General features: G+C 43.1%; 1 protein-coding gene across 1 annotated transcript in view; it reads left to right on the forward strand. All coding sequences in view use genetic code 11, as the record gives it.

Moving 5' to 3' along the window:
* Positions 1 to 3,457, forward strand: part of EGR_02697 (hypothetical protein) — a gene marked incomplete at both ends in the record, with an annotated part of 23,999 nt that extends 20,542 nt beyond the window's left edge. Inside the window, 4 exons of the mRNA XM_024491946.1 lie at positions 623 to 808; positions 880 to 1,137; positions 1,192 to 1,356; positions 3,362 to 3,457. Of these exons, the coding sequence (XP_024353761.1) occupies positions 623 to 808; positions 880 to 1,137; positions 1,192 to 1,356; positions 3,362 to 3,457 (705 nt within the window). The remainder of the gene's footprint in view (positions 1 to 622; positions 809 to 879; positions 1,138 to 1,191; positions 1,357 to 3,361) is intronic.
* Between the last annotated feature and the right edge of the window lie 9,656 nt (positions 3,458 to 13,113).

Below are 13,113 nucleotides of genomic sequence, written 5' to 3' on the forward strand. Positions count from 1 at the left end.
CAATGGTAATATCATTTCAAAAGTTTAGATGGATTCATCGCTGTGCTCTATAATATGCCATTTCAACATCTGTTTTCTATGCCCTCTCCACTTTTACCTTTTATGTTTCGAATAGAGCTGGTTTTACGGTACTTAACGCTAAATTTTCTCCTAACTTTTCATTTCGGCAAATGAGTGAGTAAAGTTGCTGCATTATCTTCCGGAAAATGGATATATAAACAAACTACGAGCTCACTCATGGATAATTCACCTGTCGCATTTCTTTGCAAGCTCCCTCTCAGTGGCATTTGAACTTTGGTCAGGTGATGATGAACAGTCCGTTGGTTTGTATGCCTCCCTTCTAATTGGCAAACCACATGTGTGCAGGATGTGTTACGCTTTAAAATGCGTCCTATTTCTTATATTGTTTCAGTTCTCGAATCGTACCGATTTTAACATTTATTAAAGTCGAATTCGACCTTTGATCAGCTGATAGTGAGCAAATAGGCTGATGGTGATTCATTTAAGCTGCGTATTTTAAGGACTCATTCCCAATGGGGTATGTCTTGAGATCTAATTTTACGATTTATCACTCTTTCCTGTTACGCGTTACTGGAGGTCTTCTGATTTCCTTCTCCCCCAGGTTCAGGAAGGGGGTGAAGCAAAGGAGGCCGGTCTTCGTGTGGGCGACCGCCTGTTGAGCGTCAATGGCAGAGATTTGCGTCGAGTGACCCACGATGAAGCCGTAGCTGCTCTCATGCCCTCCGGCGTCGCGGAAGAATCCCTCATACTTGAAATTCGACGCGACCCCTCTCCTCCTGGTCTACGAGTGAGTCATTTCCCATTTTTTTTCTCTTAAGTTGCTGTCTTGAAGCTCATTGAAGTCCATTCCTCTTGCAGGAGGTGGTGATTTCCTGCCCTTCAGACGAGCCAGTGGGGTTGAGTTTGATGAGTCTTCGCCCTACACTACTCTCACCGGCTCATTCTTGCTCTCGAAGTGATGAAAGATCGGTGAATGAGGAAACGGAAGGCATTTTTGTGCGTCAGATCACCCCAGAAAGTCCCATTGCCCGGGACGGTCGGGTAAAACCCGGCGATCGTTTGTTAGTGGCAAATTCAGAGTGGGTGATGAGTCTAGAGCCTCAAGAACTGGTGGAGGTAAGATCTCTTTCTCTCACTTTTATTTCACCGTGTCCTCAATCTCATTTTCAGGTGCTCCATCCGCAGGAGGGCACCTTAAGTCTAACCCTCTGTGACGGAATCGACATCTCAAGTTTTGGTGAGGTCTTCTCCTCCAGACAGCCTGTTTTCAGTAACCTCTCTTGCCACCTCATCGATTGCGATGGCCAAGTTCAGGAGAGTGTTCGACCCCTCAAGGTGATTTATTACAAATTTAGAGTTTCTGTTTTACTTAACATTCCTTTCTATTTGGATAAATAACCCAACCTTAGTTTCTATACTGTAAAGCTGTAGTCTTTGTTTACTTCATTAAATCCACCCATAGGACTGATGATGATAGGGTGAGGATGCGCATGTACCTCCGTCTTTCACGCGAACACTTCCGTAAGTTTGGATCTATCACCTATCGCGTCCCTATGTGTGTGCATGCTTATGTGATTTCGCGCTTGGAAATGGCACTTTCACTTTCTCTTTTCCCCCTCTCTTCCAACTTATTGATCAGTCAACTAAATCTTGATTTTCTCATTTACGTCATTTATCCTCCTCTCCTCCCTTAAGCTTCATTTTGGTGAAATGGTCGAACGCATTCGTCCTTTGATCGAAAAGTCACCAGGTGAAGGAGTTCGTTCCCTGGTTGTTCAAAAGTGTGTGCCCCTCTCGCGTAGACAGTCGCCACCGAATATTCCCAAACTACTTTCACCAGCTCCATCGGGTCGGTTGACTAAATCTACGGTCTCATCGTCTCCTGCTGAGATTAAAAACATCCTTATTCCATCTACCAATGTCACGGAGTGCTACTCCGTTGTTGGGAGCAGTAGAGGTGCTCTAGCCCCTCCATCTAGAGTCAATGCAAAGCACCCATTGCCACAATCAGTGGCCAATAACGATTCAGAATTGGATAGCCTTGTGGCTACCAACATACCTGCAGTACGAGCTGCAAGTCGACCCAAACGGGCCATTTCTGCGGCCCTCATGGAACGCATTCGTCGATGGCAGGCGGATAGAGACCGCGCCGAAGGTATAACACGCCCTCCTCAACTTAGAACTCCTCGCTTCGCTGTCCGTGCGACTACCGTCAGCAGTGGCATCAGTGAGGCGAGTTTTACAGCCTCGGAGAAGCCTTTGGAGCCATGTGTTGTTGAGGGAAACCACCATCACTTCCGCCAACGGCAGCAACGGGAGTGTCGGGAGTCACATCCGCACTCGCTGTTGTATCAGAATACTTCTAGTGAGAGTGAGGAGACGGAGGATGTCTCCTCTATGGTTCCAGTTGTGGCGCAATTTATTGAGGTTCAGAGCAACCCAACACTGTATGGTGCGCCATTGGATAATGTCTCCACAAACTTTTGCGGTTGGCGACCGAAGCGTGTGAATGTTCCGGGAAAACCCGTTGAGGCAGAGGTAGTCCACCTCCCAAGTTTCGTGGTTCAAGAGTGTTCTTACGTTGGTCTCTCTTCTTCATTTGTTGGACGTTTTTTCGTCTCTTTGGTTCACTGCACCTGAAAAATCTCTAAGCGTTCAGATAGGGGTATTTGAATCAATGCGTCTTTCCATAGAACTGCATGCATTTTTTTTTCCATAACACTACTTCCGTAATCACAGAGTTGTGGGTGGACTTTTTCCGACTGAAAGATACCCAGAGGTTTATGCGATTTCTTTTACTTTAAATGATTGCGAAGTTATATGGTCAGTGCCTGGGAAGTTAAGTTGCTTTTTGGGTTAAAGTATGACCTACCTCAAGATACTAAGTTTAACATTTCCTCCTAAGTTCAATGAACAGAACCCATCTTCTTCCGAGCCTGGGATTTGCGATCTTAATAAACATTTGTTTTTCACCAGTTATATCGTCTGTTAGTTAAAATTGGCCTTTCTGCTTGTCTGCAGTTTCATTCTCATTCTAACAATTAAGTTGTTTTATTAGTAAAGAAACTTCATTTGAAAACTTGTTCCCCTTAAGCTGCAAGCCACAGCCTTTCGATGTAGTTGAATTTCATTTCGTAAGGCTAGATGCATTGACCATTGCGTTCATCAATTGCTTTTTCAACGGAAAGCATTTTGTACACCTTATGAGAAAAGGATCATTAGGAAGGCTTCACTCATTTTCGCTCTCTTCCACCTTGAATGGAATGGCAGTGTTTTTACACCTCCCACTTTCCACTTAAGTATGATTTTGTCCCTTTCGATCGGTCTTTCTGCCTGGCAGAGTGTTACCCCGTCACAGGACTTGTCTCTTGGCTCGCCGATTGAAGCGCTTCCCTCCTTCAAGGACCGCATGCAGTTCTTTGAGATGGCTCACTAGTTCCACTTCTTTCTCCTAACCCATTCTGGTACTGCTGCAAACACCAACAATTCGTGAGTCTCACATTGCAGTTGAGGTCCTTTTGGGCACTATCTTAGTGGAGCGCACTGAAATTTTGCGAATTCTAGTCGCTAACGCCTTTTTCGTTTGCTTTTTTTTAGAAAGTTATTTACGTAATCTTTGCTTTATCTCGCCATCCCTCGCACTTTCAACAGCTTGTGGAGCGTTTCTTCCACATACCAAGACTGTGCTTTGAGTTGTTTCTTCCTTTTTGTCCTTTCGCATATTCACTTTAATTTCTCGAGACAACAGTGGTTCGAGGTTGATCGGTCACACACGCACTCACGCACGCAGAACGGGAGACAGCTCACATCGTCTGTGCGGAACAAATCTCTCACCCACGCGCTGATGGTGTTTTACGTTTGGCTTCCCTCCACCTTCCCCCTTCCACTCTTCCTTTTTTGTACACAATATTATTCCTGCGGTGATTGTACATGCAATGGCTTTGTGCTGTTCTCTCACAAACGTAATCCCTCACTCACACACACAGTCAATGATATTCACGAGTAAAGCCTGTTCCGCCTTTGCCGTTGCAGCAACAAGCGTGTTTTCTTTTTTTTGTTTCAAATGTACTAGCTTTTTTGCTTTGGGAAGGCTAGCATATTATTTGCTCACTTACCAGGCAAAAACATGGATAGTACCCTGTTTGGGGGTATCGTCATTCAGAGGTTTGAGATTGTGCTGCTGAGGGGATGCACTATCACCGGTATTTTAGGCTGCATTTGGTGTGTTGGAGATGTTTTATTTTAACGAAAATAAATGCATTTTGAACAACTGTGTCAGCAGCCAGGTTGTATTTTGTTAGATGTTACGCGCAAATGGCTAACAGAGACCCGAAGTCCACTCATTAGACGGCACATTGATGCTACCTTATTTTGGGACTGCTTCTCTTCTGAAATTCAATGGACTTATGATGTGGAATGTGGTACTGGAGAAATGGTAAGGTGTAGTCGGTTTTGTTGAACTGCTCTGTCTTAAGGCATATAGGAATCAAGGAATATTTAACAGGATTTCAACCTCCCTTATGGGTTTACGAATAGTTGGGCTGGTCCTAGCATCGGTCTCCTAACCAATCAGTGGTCGGAAGTGAATTTGATGCGTTGGCATTTTCTTGAGGATGGTTCGAAGCAGAGTTTACGCCTGATCTATTCGGCATGAGCCACTGAACACTAAACCAGAAGCACCGTAATTGACTGGGTAGCTTGATTTGTCTCCAGCCCCGCGATTAACACGGGGAGTGTGGCAATCAGCCTCTTCCGCAATTCACCTGAGTGCTTTACCTCGTGGAAAGCGGTACGTTTTCAAGGAGCCTTGCGCATATACAAAGGTAAACGAGAGTAACGCGCAAGAGTCGGTCTTTTCCCGTATTTTGTACCATCAAGCTCACTTTCTACCTATTTATTTCACCAATGTGCTGAGGTATAAGCGAATTATGTCGTGAGGGAAATATTGCTAGCAAAATCCAAAAACACAGTGGATTTATCATAATTAACCCACCTTAAATTATAGGTAATCAAAAGGAAGCGATATAGTGCAGCGCTCTGAGATTTCTCTAAAGACGAAAGAATATGTATTGTCGACTTACAGGAGGGTTTGGGGACTCCTCCTAAGAATCGGGGGGTAGGCCATTCGGAAGGCTTACAACGGCGAAGCCTCAAGTGGCCCATTAACAAAACCGAGAGTTAAACAAATAAACAATCTCTTATGAGCGCCGTTTCCAGCGCTTCCCTTGGTCAACCACCAGCGGCGGTCATCACAAAGTAGTCGGTGCGGTAAGGAGGCACTTTACGAACCAACCACGCCAGTCATTAGATTTTGTGTGCAACGGAGATGATATTTGATCGCGGCATTACTGATCCCTCTTGACAATTCCATTGGATCTGGAGTTTGGTCCTGTTTGGGCACTGTATTGAGGGAAGGGAAAGTGTGCCGGCCACGACGAGTGTTTAGAGTTAGTCGCAGGAATACTGACCCAAAAGCAGAGTTGCATAGGAAAGGACGGTGTTTAAAATTGTTTTGTGTATGTCTCCCTGTCACTTTGTTCTCATAGTGGAGCCGCCCAGCCATATCCATTTAGGTTCTCTCCAGCTAGTGGAGAAGTGGGGGAGGTATCAGGAGTTCACATATTTGATATCCTCGTATAGGTACCGTAGACAGATACGTAAATAAATTTCCAGATGGCTCACGACTCGTGTCACCACACTTGCTAATAACATTCCTGCAGAACACAGGACTGATGTAGGTGCCGAAGGTAGACATTATTTTCAGCCCCCCTGTTAGAGGATGCCACAGATTCTCCCATTCGCAGCACATGATTTCAGCTACCACCGGTTTAGCGCTTCAAGGCTTCTCTGAAGACGAAAAAAGTCATAATACTGGGGCAGAATATGTATCCATTGACCTAGAGAAGGGTTTCAAGGCTACTGGCGTGGCTTGGAGACCAGACCACTCGAAGGGAGTACAATGGTGTAGCCCTAAGCGGTCCATTAATAAAGCTGGGAGTTAAACAAACAGTTGAATTATTACGTATAGATCCAGTAAAAAATCCACTTCTCTGCTTAGGTCTTCATGGAATGGCAATTTATAGTCAAGTAGACTCATCCGAAATGGTCTGCAGTAAAGCATGATGAAAAGTAATATGTTAGCTCAAAATTTGGGTGTTTAAAATATTTGGAACATAACGTTAGCAATTAGAAGAAAATTGGAGTTAGCAATTAAAGTGACTAGTGAGTGGTTCTTTCAAATAACAATGAAATCTAGTAGCATTAGGCACCCATTGCAACCGATTGAATGGATATCAGGGAGGTCCAGCAGAATGCTGGCGTTAGCTACTTCTTGACCCCTGACTATTTATACGCTTTGTTTACTTCATCCAACCATCGCCTAAGTAATCTGCAAAGAAGTCGATTTCTTTTCTCAGAAATACGATGCAAGACAGCTTCGCTTCTGCATCCTGATAGCAAAGGCAGCCGAACCTCAAGCGATGCGACACTTTCCTGGTCTCTCTAGAATCCTATTATTAGCGACTTATGAACCTCTTCAGTTTGTTATAACTGTTCCGATATATTAATAGACCAACTTTATTGCTTTATTTGCTTTGCCTTCTATCTTAATTCTCATTCATCTTGATTTAATGTGACACATAAACGTTACAACTGACAGGATTGGACTGATCTGACCTGCTACGAAAGTATCGTTTCTGCTTTTTGATCTACCTGTTCTGCTGCATGATTTTGACAAAGTAAATGAAGTAATGGAAAGGAGGTGAGCCGAACCTCGACGAATCACTAAATCGCCTTTAACACGACGTTGCAGATCCCACTTTAGCATGTTGTGGATGCGCTGCAGCCATTTTTAGCGATCACACGATACCACCTGCTCCCAAACGCAATATTAAAAACCCATCCAACGCATTCTAGGTACAGCACTAAAGTGAATTGGAATTTGGAAACATTGGCAAAAAACAGTATTTATTAAGTATGATGAGGTCACTTGGCTAATTTGGATCATCCGTATGGCAGGCAGATCAGTGAGGCGATATCGCAATAAACAGAGTAAAGAGAAGGCAAAAGTCCACATCAGTCTTATGCCTTTAAGTGTGACTTTTAACCAATTTTACGCAAACTATAGGCATCAATGGAGAGCAGGTAGTGTAGGTATAATTTCAAGTCTTTCTCTGCTTATATTTAATGCACGATATCAGACGCAGCAGCTTAGTTTATGTACCTAAATTTATAATATGGCCTCCCTTACATATTTTTTTTGGCCGGGCTAGAAATGATTGTGATGCCCGCTGCTAGAATCCTGGAGGAAAATCAGCCATTAAGCCATTTGCTAATCATATTTTACCATTTTAACCACTGTCCAAAAACCGGAAAAGGCTACTACCCTCCTTTGGCCCTGGCCAACATTCAAACATCTACTTTGGTGTTTAGATCCAACCAACCTCTCTTCACCACAACTTGGTACAATGGGTATGTATGTATGTGCGGTAACGAACTCAGGTAAGAAAATTTGGGCGTCACACATATGTGGCGCTGGTAGTGAATGAGTTTATTAGTACAAGAGGTGCACCCACCAGAGGGGTTAAAAGAGGACCAAATCATTTAGAAATTACAACTATTTTGAAAATTCCCAATTTTTTGGTTTAATTTTAACAATTTCCTCATAGAGGGTTATTGAAACACTGTTTTGAATGATACTAGATGAATTTAGGAAATTGCTGCTCTCCACAATTCGATCTAAATGTGACTAAGTGAAGACCTGTGCATTACTTGTTGCAAATGTAGAAAACCTGTTGGTGGACTACTCAAAAATAGCTGCAATGTATATTGATACTGTATAATATGATACCATGTAGTGTACTTAGACCTCCCGGAAGGCAAAAGAAGACATAATAATCGGGCAGGATAGATATATTCCACGTACAATGGGGCTTGGGGCTACTGACATGCCCTTCCCCCGATTTAAAAATCACTTTGGGCGATCTGTAATATCCTCCTTTAACAACCCAAAATTTGTGCACATCGGCTGCGAAATTTCCTCTTTTCTGGTTTTTATTCAAGTTATACATGTCTTAACTTTGGTCCCTACTTTCTCTTTCAGAGGAATAATCGACAGTCTGGTAATTTAAATCTCCTGAATTGCATGGCGGCTCAGACTTAATCGCCACCATGCCGTTGTCACACTAACGCAAGACCTGCTCGGGTGTCCTGGCAGCATTTTGGAATCGAGGAGCACATTAATCCCAGGCCTTAGTTGTTTAACGCAAATTTTTTGAAGAGGTAGAAAGTGGTCCGTTGGTGCTATTCTCGGTGCTGCTTGATGTTGCGACTGAATGGTTCAAATGTGCTTTGAGCATGTTTATTATGCGAACCCGAATCGCATACGTTTATACATATCTTTAGAATACAACATAAACTTGTAATAATTTTGCAACTCTTGTATCAATTGCTGCAAAGCGGTCACTCCTAATTTGGAGATGGTATTACTGTCCAAATATTAAAATTACAAATTTTATAAGTGGGGGTAGATAAAAATTCATTTCTAAAGGAATGACAGCTCCCAGAAGTTGATTGTACCTTAGAATTCATAAAACCCTGCACCCACCTTTAAATGTTTGAATTATTTGATTTGTCCCGACAAAAATGCCTTTGTGATGTCTCTGTTCGCTCGCCACACGCAGGTGAAGCACCACAAGCATCTAAAGAGCCGCAATCGCTTTAGGAATTTTACAACGCATTGCTGAGTACGTGACTAAATGGAGAAAGTTAATCCTAGATTGTAAAGGATTAGAACTAAACTATAAACTAGAAGAATAGAATGCTGGTAATTACAAACGGTAAATAAGGTCTGAAATCTAAACTTTCTCTGTTCTTTAAAGTGCAATAAATAGTGAAATTTAAAACCTACCAACTGTTTGCTGTATCATGTTGCCTCGAGTCTTCCCTGAAGGTTTATTAATGGGCTGCGGAACAGCTGGGCGTCATAGGCGTTGCGGAAGACTGGGTAGCTAAGCGGAATTACAATCTACGGTGACTGAATGGCCCGTGTAGTTAAATGCATATTTAAGAAAGTCCCAAACCATTAAAGCATGTTTGGTCTTTAAACTAGATATGGCTTAAGGTTGGCATAATTTGTTCTAAGTATCAATAATGGTTTACTATCTACGAAATACTGTGAAAGCAGATTGGTTCTCTTTAGTAATGCCATACTATGGCCATCGGAGAAGTCATCCACCACCAACTCTGGCAAACGACTTAAAAGAGTTCATATAATAAAACGTTTCAAAATGAATTGCAATGCTGCATCAAGGTGATTTCTGTTTAAATCGTTCATTCGATTGCATGAGTTCTTTAGCCTCCGCGGATTTTGGTTACTGTAACCCCGTAATAGTTCGTTTAACTACCACTTTTGGTAGAGGTGTCACCCAGGTGCTCTGCCATTGTACCTACACCGAGCGGGCTGACCTCCAGGCCATGCCAGTAGCCCCAAGCCCTGCTGCACATTAAATGTACATATTCTGCCCTAGTCTTGGGGCACTACAGTCACCATGCCAGTATCAAAGGGACACCGGTCCCTATAATAAAGTTTCATTAACTCTGGTACAACTTTTAATGTCTTTAGAGAAAAGCGGAGTAATACATTACAATTCAAGACATCACCGCAGTCTAATCATCACCGAGGTGTATACGTAATAGTGAAAAAGTACGCTTGCATAAGCATTACTACTAGTTGTGTACTGAAATATGTTTAGACGATATTTGTTCCAGTACATGTATAAATATATACTTGCGGTTGACAGAACACAAACAAATAATGTACTGAAGGACTCAAAAGCTACCGGTATGGTGCAAAGGCCATACCACCAAACAAAAGTGCAGTTTGTAGAGACATGAGTATCCACATAGTCATACACAGGATTTAACTCATACATAAAAGCATAACATATATAACCCTCAGTCTCCACAGCTTGTGACGCCACTTTAGTTGCATGACCGAAGGGCCAGGCCTTCAATTCTTCTTTAACATGCTCCATTTCGGCGCAGGGAATGGCTCAGACGACTGCTATGGTATAAGTCATTGCACATTTGAAAGACGTATTTTGCTAAAGCAATGAGTGCACTCCTGAGGTAAAATTGTGATTATCATAGGAAAATAAATTTGTACAAACAAGGAACGAAAAATTGCGATTGTACGTTGGAAAGTCCACAAACTGCTAATCCTAAATCACCTTTATGATGACGAAAAAGAACATCACTTTTCAGGTGTTGGAATCATTCAAGGCTCTAAACAGTGTATTGTAATGCCGGTTATAAGATGAATTATCGCATTTGAAGATGGAAATTACTGCTTGTATACCACTAATGCTGCTTGTAATTTGGTGCTCAAATGCCTAGTTATGACATCCAGTAATACTTGCTATCTCAAATGTTCCTTTTAGGCAAGAAGTGGGCAATAGACTCGAATCTCTCGAAACGGGGGAGAGCTCGGTATCCCTCTCCCCCTAAATCTGTACTGATTCCCATTGATTCCGACTAATAAACATGTCTTAATTAAATCAGCTATTTTCTTCAAAGATCATGAAAGCCAGAAAGGGAGAGATAAACAAGGAATGCGCTACACTGGTACCAACACCGGTGAACCTTCCTTCTTTAAAAGATGGCATGAACTTTGAAGAATGGCTTAACACCGCGAAATTAAACTTTCAACGTTATCCTCAACACCAAAGAATGCCTCTAATCCTCCGTGCCATCCTCCAAGGTCTGTTTTCGGTCGAAATCACCCACGATACTAACATCAATCAATGCTGCGACACCTTAACTCAACTCGTCATTGATTGGGAAGTGGAGGCCCTTGCCAGAGACTTCTTCCTCCACCACTTAAAAGCCGGCTGGAATAACGAGGAGTACGCTAGGAATTTTCAACATCTAGCAAAGCGCACCATTCGAGGCTCATCTGCAAACAGGGTCGCTAACTGGGCAACCGTCCAGTTCAAACACCTAGTCTGACCACCCATTATGGTTAAGAAGCTCTGCAGCAAAAAGACCAACCCGCCCAGTCAGCTGGTCAAATTTGCAAACATGAAGCGCCAGGAACTCCTTGTGGCCTCACTTTCAGATGGTCATACTCAATACCTTTACATCGTTCTCCTTCACGCTATACTTTACGATAAGATGAGCTTTCCTTTTCCTCATCCTGCTTGCTTCCTTTGGCTCCCATTCATTTGTTCTAGTCTTATGTAAACCAGAAGGATGTTTATGCAGTTTCCTTCTTTACTCGGGCGCAGCTAACTCATTAGTAAATCACCAGGCTTTTTCCGCCCTTTGTAATAATATTCTGACCTTTTCCCCTTCTACTAAATTACGTTCAGCAGAAGGGAGAGGGTGATAAAAGGGGAGACGTAGTTGGAAGTCTCCATAGGGGCACTAACCTGAACTGGTTTGGGGCATGACGCTTAGTGCTAATTTTCTCTCTTATGCCAAAGCCTTTCAATATTTTTCAGAAGGCACCTTTTCTACCCAGCAAGGCACTGAAACCTGCGCAGGTGTTTCGCTACCAAAAGAAGACGCAGATGGCGTCTGCAGCACTTCTTTTGAAGCTGCAGCCGTTCCCATGAACAACTTTGATTACCCATAACGCACAGCTGACTCACCTTTCTGATGATGAGAGGAAAGAACTTTGCGAGTTGCTGATTAAGTACACGACCACGTTCCCACTCAAGGTGCTGAACTGGGACGAACAAGTATCGTCAAGCCTACAATAGATACCGGCGAAGCTAGATGCGACTGAGAATCACCCAAATGCATGCCACCTTCTGTGTTAGAAGTAGACAGTCTAGCCGAAGGGATAATTTGGGACGAGGTTAGGAAAGAATCAAATTCACAATGGGCCTCTCCGCTTGCGCTGATAACTAGGATGGCAGCCTACGATGGTACATAGACTGGAGGAAGGTGAACGCCGTAACTAAGATGGACGTATTCCCATTACCTCATGTTAACGATTCGCTAGCCTCCCTACATGGGTCAAAGCGGTTCTCCATCCTAGACTTAAACTCAGGATACTGGCAAGTGGAAGTGATGGAAACGGACTGAGAGAAGACAGCTTTTATATTATTAAAAGGGCATTATAAAATTCGGACAATGCCCTCCAGACTCCTTAACTCTGCCACCACTTTCCAATGCCTGATGCAAACAGCGTTAAAAGGTTTGTTCCCAAAGCGCTGCATAATCTACCACCGTGATATTCACGTTTATCGGAGAGATATCCACAGGGCTTAATCCCAACCTGAAACTAGTGTTGGACCATCTGCAAGATGCAAGACTGACCCTAAACTCGAAGAAATACCGCTTTCTGCAATGCTCGATTACCTTCCTGGGACACACTGTCTGGTCAGGTGGGACGGCAGTCACCAAAGACCGTGCAACATAAGTAAGGATATGACCAACACCATCCAATTAGATGTAGCTCCACAGTTTCCTAGTTTCGTCAAATTATTGTAGGCTTTTTATCAAGGGTTTTGTTAAGATTGCTGGCCCGTTGCATAAATTAACCGAAAAGCAGGTGAGAAAGAATTTCATGTTGGAGAAAGAGCATAATGAAGTGTTTAAGGAGCCAAAGCGAATGCGCTGCTCCGTACCGATTATGGTATTATCTAACTTCGTACCGGATAAGGGGGCGAGTGACGCAACCGAAGGCCATGTACTTTTACAAAGGGACAAAGAAGGAAGGAAGAGAATGCGTCTTCGCCTACGCGAATACCAGACTCAGCAAAGAATTGAGATAGAAAAGTACAACACAATGTGAGTTGTTCGCTATCTGTTAGCAAGGCAGTTCATGGTTAAAATGGATCATAGGGCTCACACCTAGTTGAAAACAATGAAGGCGATAGACCGTTTAGTTCCACACTGGCATGAGGAACTGCAATAGCACAATTTAAAAGTTCAATACAGACGCTCTCTCTCGTAGACCACCCCCCCAAAATCTGTGCTGATTCTTGGTGACTCGAATTAACAAATATGTTTCAGTCAAATCAGTCTGTTTTTTTTCAAATTGCATGAAGGCCAGATAGGAGCTGCTAAACGAGGCATGCGCCA

Source organism: Echinococcus granulosus (genome assembly GCF_000524195.1).
Source record: "Echinococcus granulosus chromosome Unknown EG_S00012, whole genome shotgun sequence".
NCBI lineage: Eukaryota > Metazoa > Platyhelminthes > Cestoda > Cyclophyllidea > Taeniidae > Echinococcus > Echinococcus granulosus.